Source organism: Mytilus californianus, unplaced genomic scaffold (genome assembly GCF_021869535.1).
Source record: "Mytilus californianus isolate M0D057914Y unplaced genomic scaffold, xbMytCali1.0.p SCAF_18, whole genome shotgun sequence".
Taxonomy (NCBI): Eukaryota; Metazoa; Mollusca; class Bivalvia; order Mytilida; family Mytilidae; genus Mytilus; species Mytilus californianus.
The window spans coordinates 5,659,501-5,675,688 of record NW_026262666.1 but is presented as its reverse complement, the minus strand read 5'-3'; the positions used below and the strand labels follow the sequence as shown (position 1 = coordinate 5,675,688).

Below are 16,188 nucleotides of genomic sequence, written 5' to 3'. Positions count from 1 at the left end.
TACGGATATTTCTTATTTATTTGTCAAACCCTCACATATCTAAAATTTAGAAAAAATATTCAAAATGTTGTCAAAACCAATCAAATAAGTTATTCAAATCATCATCTATGTAAATTTTAATAAATCAGGCAAACTGTTTTTAATAATTATTAACACATCATCAATTTTCTTCATTCCAAACATTCATACATTCTAAATATCAACCTTAAAACATTTCACAAGCTTGCATAAAATATAGTTACAAAACATGGACTAAAATATATCTATAACACAAAACAGCAGTAAAAATATGTATATAATTTGTCATAACTAAATCGTTAAAAAAAAGCTTAAGTACAGTAATGTCATAACTTTGGACAATAAATATAATATTTGTATTAAATCCCACATCATAATCCTCTTAGTGAGCTTATTAACTAAAATTACTATAGAAAAAGTAATACAAGGGAAATGACCCCTAGGACTTTAAAACATAATTATCGGTAATTCTCACCCTGAAAACAAAGGGTGACAATGAATCGGTCACGGGAATCGACCTTTTGGTATCTGTTGACCACAATGGTCGAATACTTGAAATAAAATGCATGTCAACAGAGTGATAAATTCACAGGTTCTTATTAAGTTTTTTTAAGGGTGGACTCTGCATTTTTTTGCAATCTATCCCCAGGGAAATCAAGCATACATTAGTATATGTAGGAATGCAATACATCTATTTAAATTATCTTTAATGCACTAGACATTTTCATTTCATACATATTCTCATGACACTGTATGTAGATATCCTTGGACATATTTTTGTGTGTATGAAATAAGTCGTGAAGATGTCCTTCTCTTTAGATCGAAAAAAAAATATAGCATGGCTACACTATTTGATATTTTTACTATTTCAGACACTTCCCCCCACCCCCCCCCCCCCCCCCCCCCCCCCCCCCCTTCCCCCATTTTCTTCAGACCCTTGAAATCCATGTGAGAATCAAGCAGAAGGTATCATACACTTTTGTTCATGCACACCAAGTTTAACTTGAAATTTCTTCATTTTCATTTTGAAAAAATCAAGAAACATTTATGGTCTTATGGATAAAAAAATACTGACAAACTATGAATATATTGTTTAAACTAAGTATATTATTTTTTTAGAGCATAATATCAAAAGAACTTCTTTCATCATAATTTCTTCAAAAGATTTTACCATCAAAAGGGGAAAACGTATGGACATTAATTTGAAATTCATTTTCCCAAAAAATTTGGCTAATTTGGAGTGAAGTCCTTTATTGCTACTCGTAAAGTGAGTGGTACAAAATTAACGTTTCACAAGTAGAAAGTTTATATTTTTTCACATGCCTTTATTTATACAAAACCTGTTAGATTCCCACATGGAGATATACTTAATCTCTTATATAGAACATAAATTAAATACAATTCAATGAGATAAAATTTACACCTATTGACATGTACAAAAAATCAATACATGTATTTAAATGTCAGATCTACATGTATGAAAAGCAATTAAAAAATTCTTTATATATCCATAGCGCATAACAATCGAAACCATCAGTCAAAACATTGAATAACAAAATCTATAATGAATAAAATACCAATATTCCAGTTCAAACAACAAACTAAATATAGACTCATTTTAATATTACATATCCTTATGTAAATGATCAATTAACAATCCTAGGTTTAAATGTTTTCTTTCCGCTGATATAATTGAAACTTCATAAAAAATCAATTTAAACTCTTAGCTTTAATATTACCTCAAAGGTCTATAATTGAAACAGTGAAAAACTGGTTCAAATTTTTTACCAGGGTAAAAGATGAAACAAATGTGTCATGAAGGACACTGTTTCAGGTAAACTTGATAAAAATATCAAATTTTCATTCTTTCCTGATTATTACAACAAACATTTCATGTACTATTTTACAAAAAAAACAACTAATTTTTTAGCCTTATAATAAATCTATTATAATTAAAGACTATTTATAAAAAAACAACCTCTTTATCAGTAAAAAAATAACATTTGTTTCAGACTTTGATTAAAAATCTTTTGATTAAATAGTTGCATAGTAGAATTTCAGTCATAATACATGTACATTACATGTATTGAAACTATTCTCTGTTATCATACATTGGTCAAACTTTTTGATTTCAAATCATCATTGCATTAGTTTACAAAGTTCTTCATTCATTTTTTTTCTAGATGCAATTCTTTTTAATAAAAAAATGTAAATATAAATTTAAGAAACTGCTGGCATGAGTTAGGGCTGTTCCATTTAAACATACATTGTACCCAGGGAAGGCACTTTAAAAATGGGGTAACCACCTGTAGAGGCAAATTAAAATTTTACTTATATTTCCACAATGCAAAAACATATATGACATCCACCCATCGCTGAGATTTGGAAGTGCCTTCCCTGATTCCCATGTATGTTTTTATGGAACAGCCATTAACTGTACACAACAAAGTCTTCATGGATTGGAAAGACATAATAAGTAACATCTTTTAAAATACATCAATTTTTCAGGAATTTTGGCCATCTTGGATGGCAAACAACTTTTTCATACAATATGGATTTCATATATGATTGAACTGGTTACCATCAAGTTAAATGGGAAGAAAATTTCATTAATGTCTCATAATCTTTCCTTACCACAAAACGTTGAGGGTGTTTTGGAATTTTTGTATGAGCTATTAAATTAATTTCAAAGGAATCAACTGGAAGGTATGGTAAAACAGTTCCATCCCCTTCTGATACTTGTTCGATAAATTGTTGTCACATCACTGTTCCAAACTGTGTATTTACTGTAATAAGAATGTACAGATGACTAGACTTAGGATAGATGTCACAGTACTTAGAACCTGTGCTCCTGTTCCTTTAGGGCTCTGATCTACCTGTTGGGAAAATACAAACCCACCTTCTGTCAACGCTTCCCTGAAAATACAAGCAATATAAGCATTTATTGTAGTAATTAAACCATTTTTTAAAGACGTTTCATCTACTGGTTGCCTTCAATTTCTTTATCAATGTAAGCTTCAACAAATTTTTTAGCCGTATACTACACGCTTACTTCAACAAGTAAGGTAGTAAAGTTAAGATGTAATTGAAGGTTAACCATTAAAGTATTAATTCTGGACAATTTTAATTTGCTAACAGGAATAGTAAAAGATTATTTGCTAAAATCAAACATTTTCCCTTAATCAATGACTGGCATCATTTTACTTAATGTTTCCCTGAGTATCAAGCCCTTTTTCATCATGTTTGATTTTAAACTATTCAAGGGCCATAACTTCTGAATGATACAATTAGTTAAGGCCATAATTCAATAATTCTATGTTTCCTCTGACCTAGGGTGAGATATTTAGAGTAGACGGGGAAGATTTTTTCAGGGTTCTTGTATCTATCTTTAGGAAGGACACACTGCTTTATACAGTATTCATACACATTTAAGCAGTTAATACCGGTAAATTCTTTTTTAACCATCTTTTTTTCTCTTTCTAATTTCAAAGATTCAAACAAGCAGAGGCCTCCAAGGAATATGTTCCAATGATTGCTGAAACCAAAATTTGATTCACTTTTTTTTTTTCAAAATTTGAACAGAAATGGCACACAAAAAATGGGGAAAAAAGCCAGCATTTTCATAAAATATATTTTTTTCTGGATTTTACAAAATAATTTTAAAAAGTAGCATCATTGTGAAATTGAACTAGACACATCTTATTATCAATGATAATTTTACTAAGGTCAAAGATTGTCATAATTATTCAACAATATATAGTGTATACATTTTTTTATACCACCTATAAAAGGGCAACAAACATAACATTTTATTATAATGCTATAAAAGATTGGAATTTGTAGACAAATGACTTAAAGAGCAACAAAAATTTTGAATCTTTTAAATCTGATATGAAAGATTTTCTGTCAAAAAGGAAAGCAATGGTTTTTATAGCAAATTAGTCAATATCATCGTAAATTATAATTTTACCATTATTTGTATAAAACCTGCCAAAGTCATGATTTCTTATAACTATATTTTTATATTTTTATATTTTTAAAAATGTAACATAAATGGACCACAATGGAAATAAGCCATATGGCTTTCATGGTCAATCCAGATTAGGTACCAACAATTGTCTTAAGATTTTAGTAACGTTTTATGCTGATATTTGATCAAATAAATCTATCTATCTATCCATCTAATAATACGATGCCAAATAAAAAGAATATTGCACAAAGTAAATTGAAAGTTATAATCAAGAAAATGGTTTCAAACAGACATACAGTTAACAGCAACTAAAGTTTGCCCTAAAATATCTCCATGGGCTAATTTTCTCAAAAAAGAAACCCTGTTTTTTTCTTTTTGAATTCCCCCTCATCGTCAAGATATGTGTAAACTTATTTTAAATATTCATATGCTCTCCAAACTATATAACATTGGCAAACATTTGGAATCATGACATCTATCAAAAAAAATTTAAAAGAGGATTATAATAGGACAATATGAGTTTTTTTATGACTGTTTTGGAAAGCCTTTTTTGTAATGTGATAATATTCAATAAATCCATGTGTTCTAAACAGTATCAATACCGACCTATATTTCTTGATCATAGATCTAAAACCACCAAAAGATTTGTTGATTCCACTAAAGTAATACTATCTATGACCAGTTATATTTTAAGATAATTCAATGTTTTTTCAAGTCTTTGATGTACCCACCTATAATCCATGACCATTGATCTAAGGCCAGCATAGACATGTTTATTTCCTCTAAAATAATGTTTTCTGTGAGCAGTTATACTATCAATCAAGTCCTGGTTTAATCTTCTATTGGCAGTACCTCCAGCAAATGTGAAAACCTTAAACATGAATTTCAAAAAATAATCTACAGTCCAAGGGAAATAACTCAATTTTGTCATTCTGAAAAATGAATGAAATTTTCCAAGCTTCAGATATAAAAAATATCTCTTAATCAGTAAGTGGGCTTTTTTTTTTTTTTTTTTCATTATTTGTTGGTTCAAATTTTAAAAAGTTTCCTCAGCAATTAGGCCACATTAATTTTGGCTTTTAATTCTTTGAATTTTCGAGTGTAAAAAAATATAATGTGCACATGATGGAATAATTTTTAAACATGTTCCTTTTTCTGTTTTTGTTGATGAATTGCTGTCCTACTGACATCTTTAATTCATTAACTTAAGTATGAAATCTCAAAGGAATTCAAAGAGACTTCATCCGAATTTTATTCAAGCTTTGGCCATATGTAACTAGCAGGCAACCAAGATAACGAAAATTTTAAACACATATAAACTTACTGCTCCCTCTTCAGCCGAGTAAGCGATGATAACATCCTCGTTACATTCTCCAAACCTCCATTTATTGTTCTCAAGGTCGAATGCAAACTGTCTTAGAGCTGCAAGTTTCTCATTGTCATCAACTGGAGCAGGGCCACTACAAAGATTTTAAAAGTCAGGTAAACTAGAGTTGTCTCCCATTGTACAAATATTCTTTAATGACACAGAATTTATTTTGACTCTATTTTTTTATTTGTACTTTGTAAATGTCAGCTGGTATCATTCCTATATTGGAATTTGCACCATTTTTTTTATTTGATTTGATTTTTATATTAAATGTATGGTCTTTGAATTTGAGACTAGATACATGTACTAGATACTAGATACATTTCATAACATTTTATCAAGTTGTATTGAACATTATTATCATACTTGACTTTTATACTAATGTATGCAATGTATATGTTTGCATTTTGTTTATGATTTTTTTTTTATGAGGGCCTCAGGGAAGATTAGTGATATAGCTAACTGTGTAAGTAACCCTCTTAAAATAAAGTATTGTTGTTGTTGTTGTTGTTGTACATTAGTTAATCACATTAGTGCACACACTGCCCACAGTATACACCAATCCACCATCAATTATATGGTAGTTAAAAACTTTGGTTTGATATTGTTTTCACCAAAACTTTTATGTGCAATGCAATTGTACAGGAATAATACATGTTTTCTTTTTACCAACTTAACACTAATGACTTTAAATACATGTAACAGCATATAGTCTGGTAAGTAAGTAAGTAGCTGTAATAGCATAACATAGCACTGAGTTCACAACTCTTCCATCAGGGTTACAATTCTGACCCATTTCTCGAAGGAGAGCAAAAGTGAATTGTTGTTTAACAATATCGTTTTCCCCTCTGAAACAAATTTCATGATAATAAATAATAATGAATGTTTCCTAAATTTACCTACAGAATAAATTTATTTGATAGCAAATTTTTTAAAATATGCACTCCTTCCATAAATGGTCCATCTTGAACATGGTGAACTATATACAAATAAATTGTTGATTTACACTAAAATCTCATATTTTCTTCAGTTCTGATCTTTTCTTTCATGATAATTCATAAGAAAACATATTTTATCATGGAATTAATTGGTGCAACCTTTAATAAATGAATCCCATGAAAAGCATTAAGTGTACTAGGTGTGATTCGCTCTTATTCTGCTCAATTGTGACGAAGGGGAAGAAATCGTAACCGTAGGGGAGAGTAGAGGACACAGTGTTATGTTATTGTATCTAGAACAAAATGTAGAAGACATGCTCTAAATTAAAATTATCGTAAAGAATATCTATAGAACAATTAAGATAATTTGACAGTTAAAAATGTGTCTTCATTGTGATATTACCCAACAAATGCTGTTGACTGTGAGTGATTCTCCTGCAATCTCTGTGTGCATATGACAGGGTAACAATACATAAATAAAACATAGCTGAGAGGGTGATAGAGCAGATTGTTACCCCGAGAAAACATTGTCAACTGAGGCGAAGCCAAGGTTGACATGTCTTTTCGAGGGGTAACAATCTGCTCTATCACCGTCTCAGATATGTGTTATTTAATTTATTATACTGAATGTTCTGTTATTATTGTCTATCAAATTTCAAATTCAAAGTAATAAACTATGACGTCTTGTAAATAACAATCATCCTTATTTATTAAAACGCACACTTGATCAAGCGTCCCCGTGAAGATAATCATGGTAATAGAGTATTTGCCATGGAATAGAGTAAATTGTCTCTCTCATATAAACCAATCAAAATCTAGCATTTTGACATGAAGTATAATAAATCACTTTATTATCTGTTTTTTTTACTGGGAAATACTCCACACAAGCAAAGGTGATTTTTAACTTAATTATTGTGTGTTTACTATGCCTATACCAATTTCCTAGTGTCAAACTTACGTTTTTGGAATGTTTAGTTTCCTGACCAATGCTACAGCAACAACATATCCCGATTTCTTTGATTCACATTTCCAGGCAGAGCATGGACACTTGGTATCATTCACTACTCCTCTCAACAACCAGTCCAGAGTGTCAGCTAAAATTTAAACATTGGTTTGAATTATATGTGCCAGTCAATTTGCTTTATATAAATATTTTTGTGTGTTTTTGTTAAGCAAGTTCATTTTCCTTAAACCTTTTTTTTCATAGCTGTTTTTTTTTTTGGCTGTTTTTTGGTCTTTCCATCTTTTACATGTTTTGAGCATACCGCCAGACTTCAATGCAAATCATTTCCACAAGTTTGTTTATGAATTAATATGGCGACAAATTCTTTCTGAAATATTTTCTGCTTATGAAAGTTGGGCAAAAATTGGTTAGTTTGCAGTACATGTATATACTTCAGTTGTTCAATTTTATTCAATACACTTTTACATATTTTCATGTGCACATGTACATGGAGATGTATATCACAACAGTATCAACCCAATACACCAATATAATCCCACGAGCTCTGCTGGAGGGACTATAATGTTTGAGGGTTGATACAGTGTGATATTGAAAAAGCAATATCATGTACCTAAAGAAGATGTTTTTCATGTGACAAGGCGTATTACAGGTTACGGGTTTCATTAAACCTTTAATTTGTAACCGTGACTGATATCAATGATGTGACATCATACAGATTAGGGGTGTGATTAAGCATTTTCAATCGTGACTGATAGCGACATCATCACGGATGGCTGACACAACTCTATTGCCATTGATTATATTGCATACCGGTATACAATTCTCAACCTGTACAGTGTATTTACTTCTAAACTGTATGTAATAAAAAACATTTATCATATTCATAACTACAATTTTTTATAATTTAAAATAAATTGAAGTAATATCAATTTCATTTGAAATGTTTAATTACAAACTTAGAAATTGCTATACCAATAACTGATGCTATCTTTTTCTAGCAGTCTAACATTACAGGCATGTAAGTGGTAACTCATGATCACTTATCTTCTTTTATAGCAAATACAAAGTTCTCTCTGCAACCGACAGTCAAATAGAAACAGACAAAAAGAATTTGGAATTGCAGTTCTAGATAAGTATTATCTTGCTATCCTCATACACGTTGTTAATTTCTGTGTCATTTGGTCTCTTGTGGAGAGCTGTCTCATTGGCAATCATACCACATCTTCTTCTTTTTATATTTAAGTCAATAGACCCTTATTTATACCTTCTTTTGTAGAAAGAAGACCATTTGGATCACAAACAAGGGACTTTTCATATCTTCCACATAGGGTCCAATCTCTAGCTGGGTTTGGATAATCTGCAGCAGTCCATTCTGACAGGACCTTGTTGCTGGCAGCCATTCCTCCATCCATGACCAGTAATGCTAGGACTGTTAATACAGCATACATCTTTGTTGGTTTTCAGACTATTAAAAAAAAAAATACAAAATAACATAAAAACTACATGTACAATGTACATACTTGCAGATTGCTACAAATTAAGATAAAAAAGATGCTGTTTTTATTTTTTTTTATGTTCATTGGTTGCTGTTTCCAACATCCCTTTTATATATTCAAATGTTTTTATTTTCAAAACATGTCAGAGAAATAGCTTACCAATTGCTGAGGGAAAAGGAGTGTTTACAATATTTTAAGTCCTAAATCTCTGAAGATACATATAAACATGCAGAAACAAGTGGTATTAACCACAAAAATGTGTTTGAAATACCTCAATCAACTACAAATGTACATGTACAATAGTAAAAGAGTGACCTTCAATAAACTGTGTAGGAATCTTATCTGAGTATATTTTACATGAATCATTACACAATGTACACTTTCATCTGCCTACACACTGTATCCACTGTATGAACACCTTTACACGGTGCTGATTATGTATTAGTATTATATAATATATATCCAATTATTTTACTTTGTACACATGAAGGGTTTCATGATTAAAGGGAGATAACCTGGATTTGTTTCTGCACTACATTTTGTACTACATGATCTATAGATGTATTTAAAAAAACAAATTAAATTTTCCTTTTTATTTTTAAAAAGCATTCATGATCATCTCTTATCATTTATTTTTTTTTCTTACAAATGCCCAACATACCAGAACAGGAGCAATTAAAGGATTTAATCTTCATCAGATTGATAAAGTTACATCTTTTGATGGGTATACACACTTAAATTTTACACAATGAACATGAATTCTCAAACCACAAGAAACTTGTTTACAATGAACTGTGCTTTTGTTTATGTCACAAACTAATTATGTTTATATGACAATAAAGATATTATGTTAACACAGACAGAGAGATATGAATACTTTTCCTATTACATACAAAAGTTTATATACATTATTTTAGCAACATTTTTTAAAATACATGTACATTCAAGTACAAATTTTATTTTCAGGGTCTATATCAAGCATAATCATGACAATGCAAAGTTTGTTGTACATGTACATTTAATATTATTTTGAAAAAGATACATTCCATCAGGGTTTAAAAATATGTAGGTTGGAGGTTCACACCTATATGGCAATAAATTCAGTTCATGCACCAAAGTTTTTTTTAATTTTTTTTACAGATTTGCACCCAGTCCTTTTAAAACACTTACTGGTTTACATAAATACATGACGGAATTTACCTTATCAGACAAAAATTTGTATTTTGCCAATATTACCTTAAGTTTTCATCAGAACAAGGAATTATTTGAATCTGGAATAATTTTGAATTTTGGAAAATTGATAAGAAATGTATGATGAAAACTAACATGACTAACCCAACTTTAGTGGGTTAGCCATGCGTACACAGGCGGAAACCCAGTTGAAATAGAACAAAAGAATCGAAGCTCTTTGTTAGAGAAGGCGACAAATGCTTACTGTAATGTTTACTATAGTAACAAAATTTTTAAAAGTTAATAGAAACAAATAAAATGATAGTTTTCGGCTAAATTACAAAGTATTTTATCATAAAAACACCATTTGCATAAGTTTTCAATTTATCTATTACATAATTAAGCAGAACAATTAGATATCAAGTCGACGACATGGGTGTCTATTCAGTTGGATCTAAAAAATGCATAACCTCCGATCTTTTTAAAAAAAATACCACGCACGGAGAACATATCAATCTATTTGTTCCTTAATTTTCGTTTCTGCCCTTCCATTATGTGACTCAAGAAAAAATTCCAAAAAATGGGCAACAATTGCATCGAAAAGAGAAAATCGAGTGCACCTTTTTATGTTAGGGCGTGTTTGAGTTGGATATTTTGTCTTGAAAACGTATAAAGCAAAATATTTGAGACATCATCTCGCTTCAGATTCTATCATTTTTATATATCAAGGCTACAGGTGACTATAACATCGAAAATTCACAGTACTAAAAAAATGAAATATATGGGTCAAGTGAAATACCGTTCTAATGAATCACAAAAACAGAGTAGGTGTGTTCGAATTGCAAATTTTTACTAAAAGTACTGGACGACAGACTTTTAAGTTGGATCTTAAAAATGCATATCTTCGAAAAAACTTCATTTTATGTGTGTAATAATTAGGGTTTATAGTCTTCAACCACTGAAAATTTTTAGTCTGCCCTTCCACGAAATATTTAATTAGAATTTTTTTTAAATGTTTATGAATTTTCGAAAATTCCACCTGACAACCGATCAGACAATAGTTTTAAGTTGACTGAATGCAGACAAGTACATTAACTGATGTTCATTAGCTAGTAGATACATTTGTCTTTTAAAATATAACTGGCATATAGGAATCGTAATGTTGCTATGTGGATAAATATATCGGTTTTCAAGAGCTAAATTGGCAGCGCGTCATCCCTACAATGGCTTCCATTTTTACGATTGTAAAAATGAACTGGCGTAATGGGGAGATAATTTTTACGAAGTAGAATCCTGACTGTACATGGCTAAGGTTCAACAAAATTTCACTGATATTTCAGTATTGACTAACTACCCCCACTTTTTAGCCATGCATACATGGCTAACCCTCCTTAATTGGGTTAGTTTTCATCATACATTTCTTAACAATTCTCCAGAAATCAAAATTATTCCAGATTCAAATAATTCCTTGTTTCAGGTTTACTTGTTGTGAACACACCACAGTCACACAGTATACAATGTATAAATAAGATTTGAACCAAATAGCCATTTCTATGAAGCACAATGTAATTAAGATCAGATATAATCCCTACCTTTAATGTGTAAATTCTCTTGTGATTCACATTATAATACACAATAAGTGAGACTGGAGGCAGAATAAACAACAACAAGATACACACCTCACCTTCAGGCTTAGTTATACAACTTAATATTATATTGTACACACACAACCATAAAACTTGGATGTACATGTATCTGACATTGGATTCCTATTTGCCTTTTTGTATATCAAATGTCCAAAATTGCACCCCCCCCAAAAAAAAAATATTCCTTGAATTTACTCACATGACTCAGAACAGGGAGATTTTTAATTTAATGCCAGTATACATTTGGTGTATGACAATAATTTCCTGTCATTAAAATGAAATTTCCCTATTTTATTTTGTTAAAACTATAACGTTATGTTTTTTATGTTAAAATTTTCAAATTCTCATACTTGTATTTCACACTTTAAATATTTACTAATAAAAAAAACTAATTACTTATGTTTTCTTTGTTTTGTATTAGATTGTAATTAAAAATATTTGACTCACTGTATAAAATTAATATCCTTATTCTAATTCTCGAAAATTGAATATCTTCATTCCAATTTATTAAATTGCTATCAGTTATTCAGTTATTAATCTTCAGAGAACAAATAGTACTTTTTGTGCTAAGTGCTGAATAATTTCTGAGTACAGAATGTGAATTTTCCAAAATTGGTATGAGCCAATCTTGTGATTCACTTGAATGATGAATCTGTGATCATGGTGATGGGTCATATCTATGTGTATTCTTCAAATATATTATTATATATTTTCTACTGGGGTATTATATTAAAAAAAAACTTGTATTATTTATAAAAATATACATGCATGTGTGTATTAATGTACTAAATAACTGAATGCAATGGTAAAAAAAAAAAACTAAAACTTTTTTTTACTCTTTTAATCATGTTAATTGCAGAAAATATACGGAGCAATTAAATTACACATTTTCCAATGTTCAACAATTGTTTAATGTTCCACCTAATTATCAGGTCTTCAGTTTACTGCATATGTACACACAGGTTGACTGGTCCAAAAATGTGTTGGACTTCTGAAACAATGTGAAAGGACAATTTCATCATGCTGATGTTTGTTGATTTACCCATTTTATTTAGTGTAAATCATTTAAGTGGGAGTTACTAAACTGAGATAATGCTTTAGTTCAAATCAAGTGCTTGCTACAAGAGCTAAATTTTGTACATGTACGTACATGTATGTGGGGAAATGTCACATTTCCTCTACGCAATGTCTTTAAATTTTTTTTGGAAATTTATAACAACATATATATATCCCTTTTATTGTATTTTTTAACAACATGCCATATTTTAAGGTTGAGTTAGCCATTCATATTTTAGTAAGATTGTTTGAGTTATTTCCCTTTGAAAAAAAACCCACTCAGATTTAAATAAAATAATATCTGAAACTGACATTGTCAAGATTCTCCTTTAATAACATATTGTTACATTTGGAGCACATTAAAATTAAAAAAAAAAAAAAAATCGGCATTTAGCTTTCAAATAGGAACCAACTGGGCTCATCTTCTTGTCAACTTGTTCCTTTATTCATATGATCATGATGCTGCAGACTTCAAACAGGAGCTTCTTAGGAAGAATTAAAAGGAGCTAGCATTATATCTTTAACTTCATGTTCCACTATATAGATGTTGTCCTCACATTAAATAATTAAAACTTTGGTGACTATATGTTGAATGCCTAATATCTATCCCATAAAACTCGAAATAAAGGATACCACAGACACAGTTAATATAAAAATAAGGAGATGTGGTATGATTGCCAATGAGACAATGAGTCTGCCTCATATCTGGACTTACGATCTCTAGGTGTAATACCACCATTGATTTCCCCTATTAGTCTTTGTTAAATTTGCACTTTTCAAAAAATTTTGCAGAATTTATCTTTGTTTCAATAAAGAAATACTTGGCATGAGTAAAGTTTTATCCTGTCCAGTACTATAGACAAAATTTCACATAACATTTCATTGCATATAAGAAAATAACCATCACTGGAAATTAACCAATCAAATTTTCACCTCTTTTTTAACTGTGTACAAGCTTTAATTTAGTAACCATGTAACCTGAAGTTTCCAAAATATTCTATAGAAAGCCGAAATAAAATAATAATGGTGCTTTGACTTACCCAAGATATATGTTTATGACCCAGAAATTTTTTACTGCAATGAACATGATGAAATGTAGGATTAATTACCTGCAACTGTCAAATTCAAGGGAATATTTTTTTTTATCGACCCTTTTTCGTATGCAACCGGATGTGACGTACTATGATTTGGTGGTACATTTATTACACCTCTACAAATTGGCAATTACGGTTGGTTGCGATCAAAACTTTATCACAAAAGTGGTTTAAGTTTCCAAATTGTGAAATTTCCATTTCTACATAATAATAATCTTTATTGTTATATAAACAAATTAAACATGTTTGTGACAAAAACATATATATATATATCAATTGTCGTAAAGCATATCTACATATGATATATAGGACAGTGACAAAACAAAATACAAATTACATCATATTATACAACAAATCTTATAACCATCAGTTAATTAAGAGTCACTTGTCCTCAGCTCTATTGACTGTTTTAAAAAGAAACCTAGACTTTGTACATGAACCTGTGGAAAATTTGTTGGATTGAGTACTGTATATATTGTAGGTTTTTATTTTTTTGTGAAACTCATAAAGTCAATATTTTGAGAAATAATTTCAGAGAAGTAATTGTTTCTTAAATCTTTATTCAATTCGCAATGAAAGAAGAAATGAATTTCATCGCAACATTCCAGCAGCCAATGCATATGGACTATAGAGTATAATATACAATGTATCTCCCAGTTGATATGATATTCCAGAGCTTACATTTCCTTGATAGACAGTTGCGGCTTTAATACAAGGAAACGTCATGTATAAAACCAAGGGTTTGAGGTGGAAAAGTTCCCTTCAAATTTTTTTACAGATGCCATGCATCACAAGTTGGTTAACTGTTATGGTAAATCTGTTTCACAGATGAGGATAGATATGTTCCAATTGTCGTAACCATAGTCCTGTCCTCTTTTCCTCCAAGTGTGACATCACCCACCAAATGAGACTTAAATGTATCACCAAATTTGTAATTACAGAAAAATGTACATGTACATGAGCAACATGATGGGTGCCACAAGTGAAGCAGATCTGCTTACCCTTTAGGAGCACCTGAGATCACCCCCAGTTATTGGTGGGGTTGTGTTGATCATTCTTTTGTTTGTTTGTTGTGGTTTGTATATTGTTGATTGTCTTTTTGTTTTTTTGCATGGTGTTGTCAGCTTTTGTTCGACTTATGAGTTTGAATATTCTTTGAAATCTTCTGCCTCTCTTTAAAAAAAATATATAAGGAAAAGGACACAAATGAAGGACAAAGGGTAATTCTATTTTCATATACATTTATTACACAATATGGTTAAGACCAGAGGCGGATTTAGAGGGTTTTTCAGGGGGCCCGGGCCCCCCTTTTGTGGCAAAAATTTGGTTGATTATATAGGGAATCACTGAAGCATGACTGGAGCGGCCCCCCTTTTGTGGCAAAAATTTGGTTGATTATATAGGGAATCACTGAAGCATGACTGGAGCAGCCCCGGCCTCTTAGGCAGTCAGTGGACCCCCACTTATGAAAATTTCTGGATCCGCCACTGAAGACGATGTACATTTGTACAACGTATACCAGAAAATGGATATCATACTTTAATTAGATGCTGTTGTAATTTAACAATCAAAAGAAATTGCAAATAGTTCAATTCAAAGGAAGCATTCAGATGACCAAAATTGACCATGGATTTTACTGAATTAATATACATGAGAAACTATTTTTTTTATGAATATTTTAAGGTTAATAATAACAATTGGGACAAACTGGATAGCTGTTTAGACCTAAAAAATTACTCTAAGTACAGACAAACATGCAGTTGGAAGAGTTTTAAGGCCTCGTATCCACAAAGTATACACATATAAAAGTGAAATACTTTTTTCGTTTCAGAAACATCAAATCTGATGAAATATTTTTTGGGGGTTCCTGGCAGGGGCGGATCCAGCCATTTTTAAAAAGGGAGGGTTCCAACCATATGTCCCAATTCAAATGCATTGATCGTAATAAAAAAAGGGGGGTTCCAACCCCTGGACCCCCTCCCCCTTTTGGATCCGCCACTGCCTGGTGTTCAGGAGGAGTAAATATGATCGAGAACATTATTGTACATAACTGATCACAACTAACATACACAGTTTCGCAAAATAGTTAAAATGCTAGGTTCTGAGGAAAGTCTTAAACTTGTGTACTTAATAACTCGCAGTCCTCCTACTCAAATTTCTTTGCTGCTTGACTCAACTTTGGGAGTGCATGTCTGCGAATTCTATGCAAATTGATAGTGTTTATACATTTTAAAGTTTTCTGAAACAAGTGTTTTCATGAAGTTTATTCTACTGTTTTATAAAACATGCAGGTTATATTTCTTAAAGAGATTATCTTACCACAGATTCCTAACAAGGCATACGAAGTCTGCTCATTCATAAAATACAGCGACACCTAGTGGATACTATTTCCTTTTAAACGATACCTCTGAAAACCATATGGTATATTTAGATATTTCACATAGGCACGTACCTATTTGATTTAACG

The 16,188-nt window shown here is 30.8% G+C and overlaps 1 protein-coding gene across 3 annotated transcripts; it reads right to left on the bottom strand.

The window, feature by feature from the left end:
- Window positions 1-951: 951 nt before the first annotated feature.
- LOC127726622 (uncharacterized) lies at window positions 952-16,106 on the bottom strand. 3 transcript variants are annotated; one of them, XM_052234043.1, is made up of 6 exons: window positions 16,041-16,106; window positions 8,524-8,724; window positions 7,254-7,389; window positions 5,313-5,448; window positions 4,720-4,859; window positions 952-2,934 (listed from the first exon to the last, which is right to left on the bottom strand). In XM_052234043.1, the coding sequence occupies exons 2-6, from the start codon at window positions 8,705-8,707 to the stop codon at window positions 2,802-2,804; spliced, it is 729 nt and encodes a 242-aa protein (XP_052090003.1). In that variant the 5' UTR covers window positions 8,708-8,724; window positions 16,041-16,106; the 3' UTR covers window positions 952-2,801. The 3 variants fall into 3 exon arrangements, with proteins under 3 accessions (XP_052090003.1, XP_052090002.1, XP_052090004.1); XM_052234042.1 differs by lacking the exon at window positions 16,041-16,106 and adding an exon at window positions 11,518-11,541; XM_052234044.1 differs by lacking the exon at window positions 16,041-16,106 and adding an exon at window positions 9,027-9,049.
- Window positions 16,107-16,188: the final 82 nt, after the last annotated feature.

Coding starts and splice junctions, on each gene's coding strand:
- LOC127726622 (XM_052234043.1), bottom strand. CDS start 8,707: ATGTATGCTGTATTAACAGTCCTAGCATTACTGGTCATGGATGGAGGA. Junction 7,390..8,523: donor TCTTCTTTCTACAAAAGAAG/GTATAAATAAGG, acceptor TTTAAATTTTAG/CTGACACTCTGGACTGGTTG. Junction 2,935..4,719: donor TCAATGGTCATGGATTATAG/GTGGGTACATCA, acceptor TTGTATTTTCAG/GGAAGCGTTGACAGAAGGTG.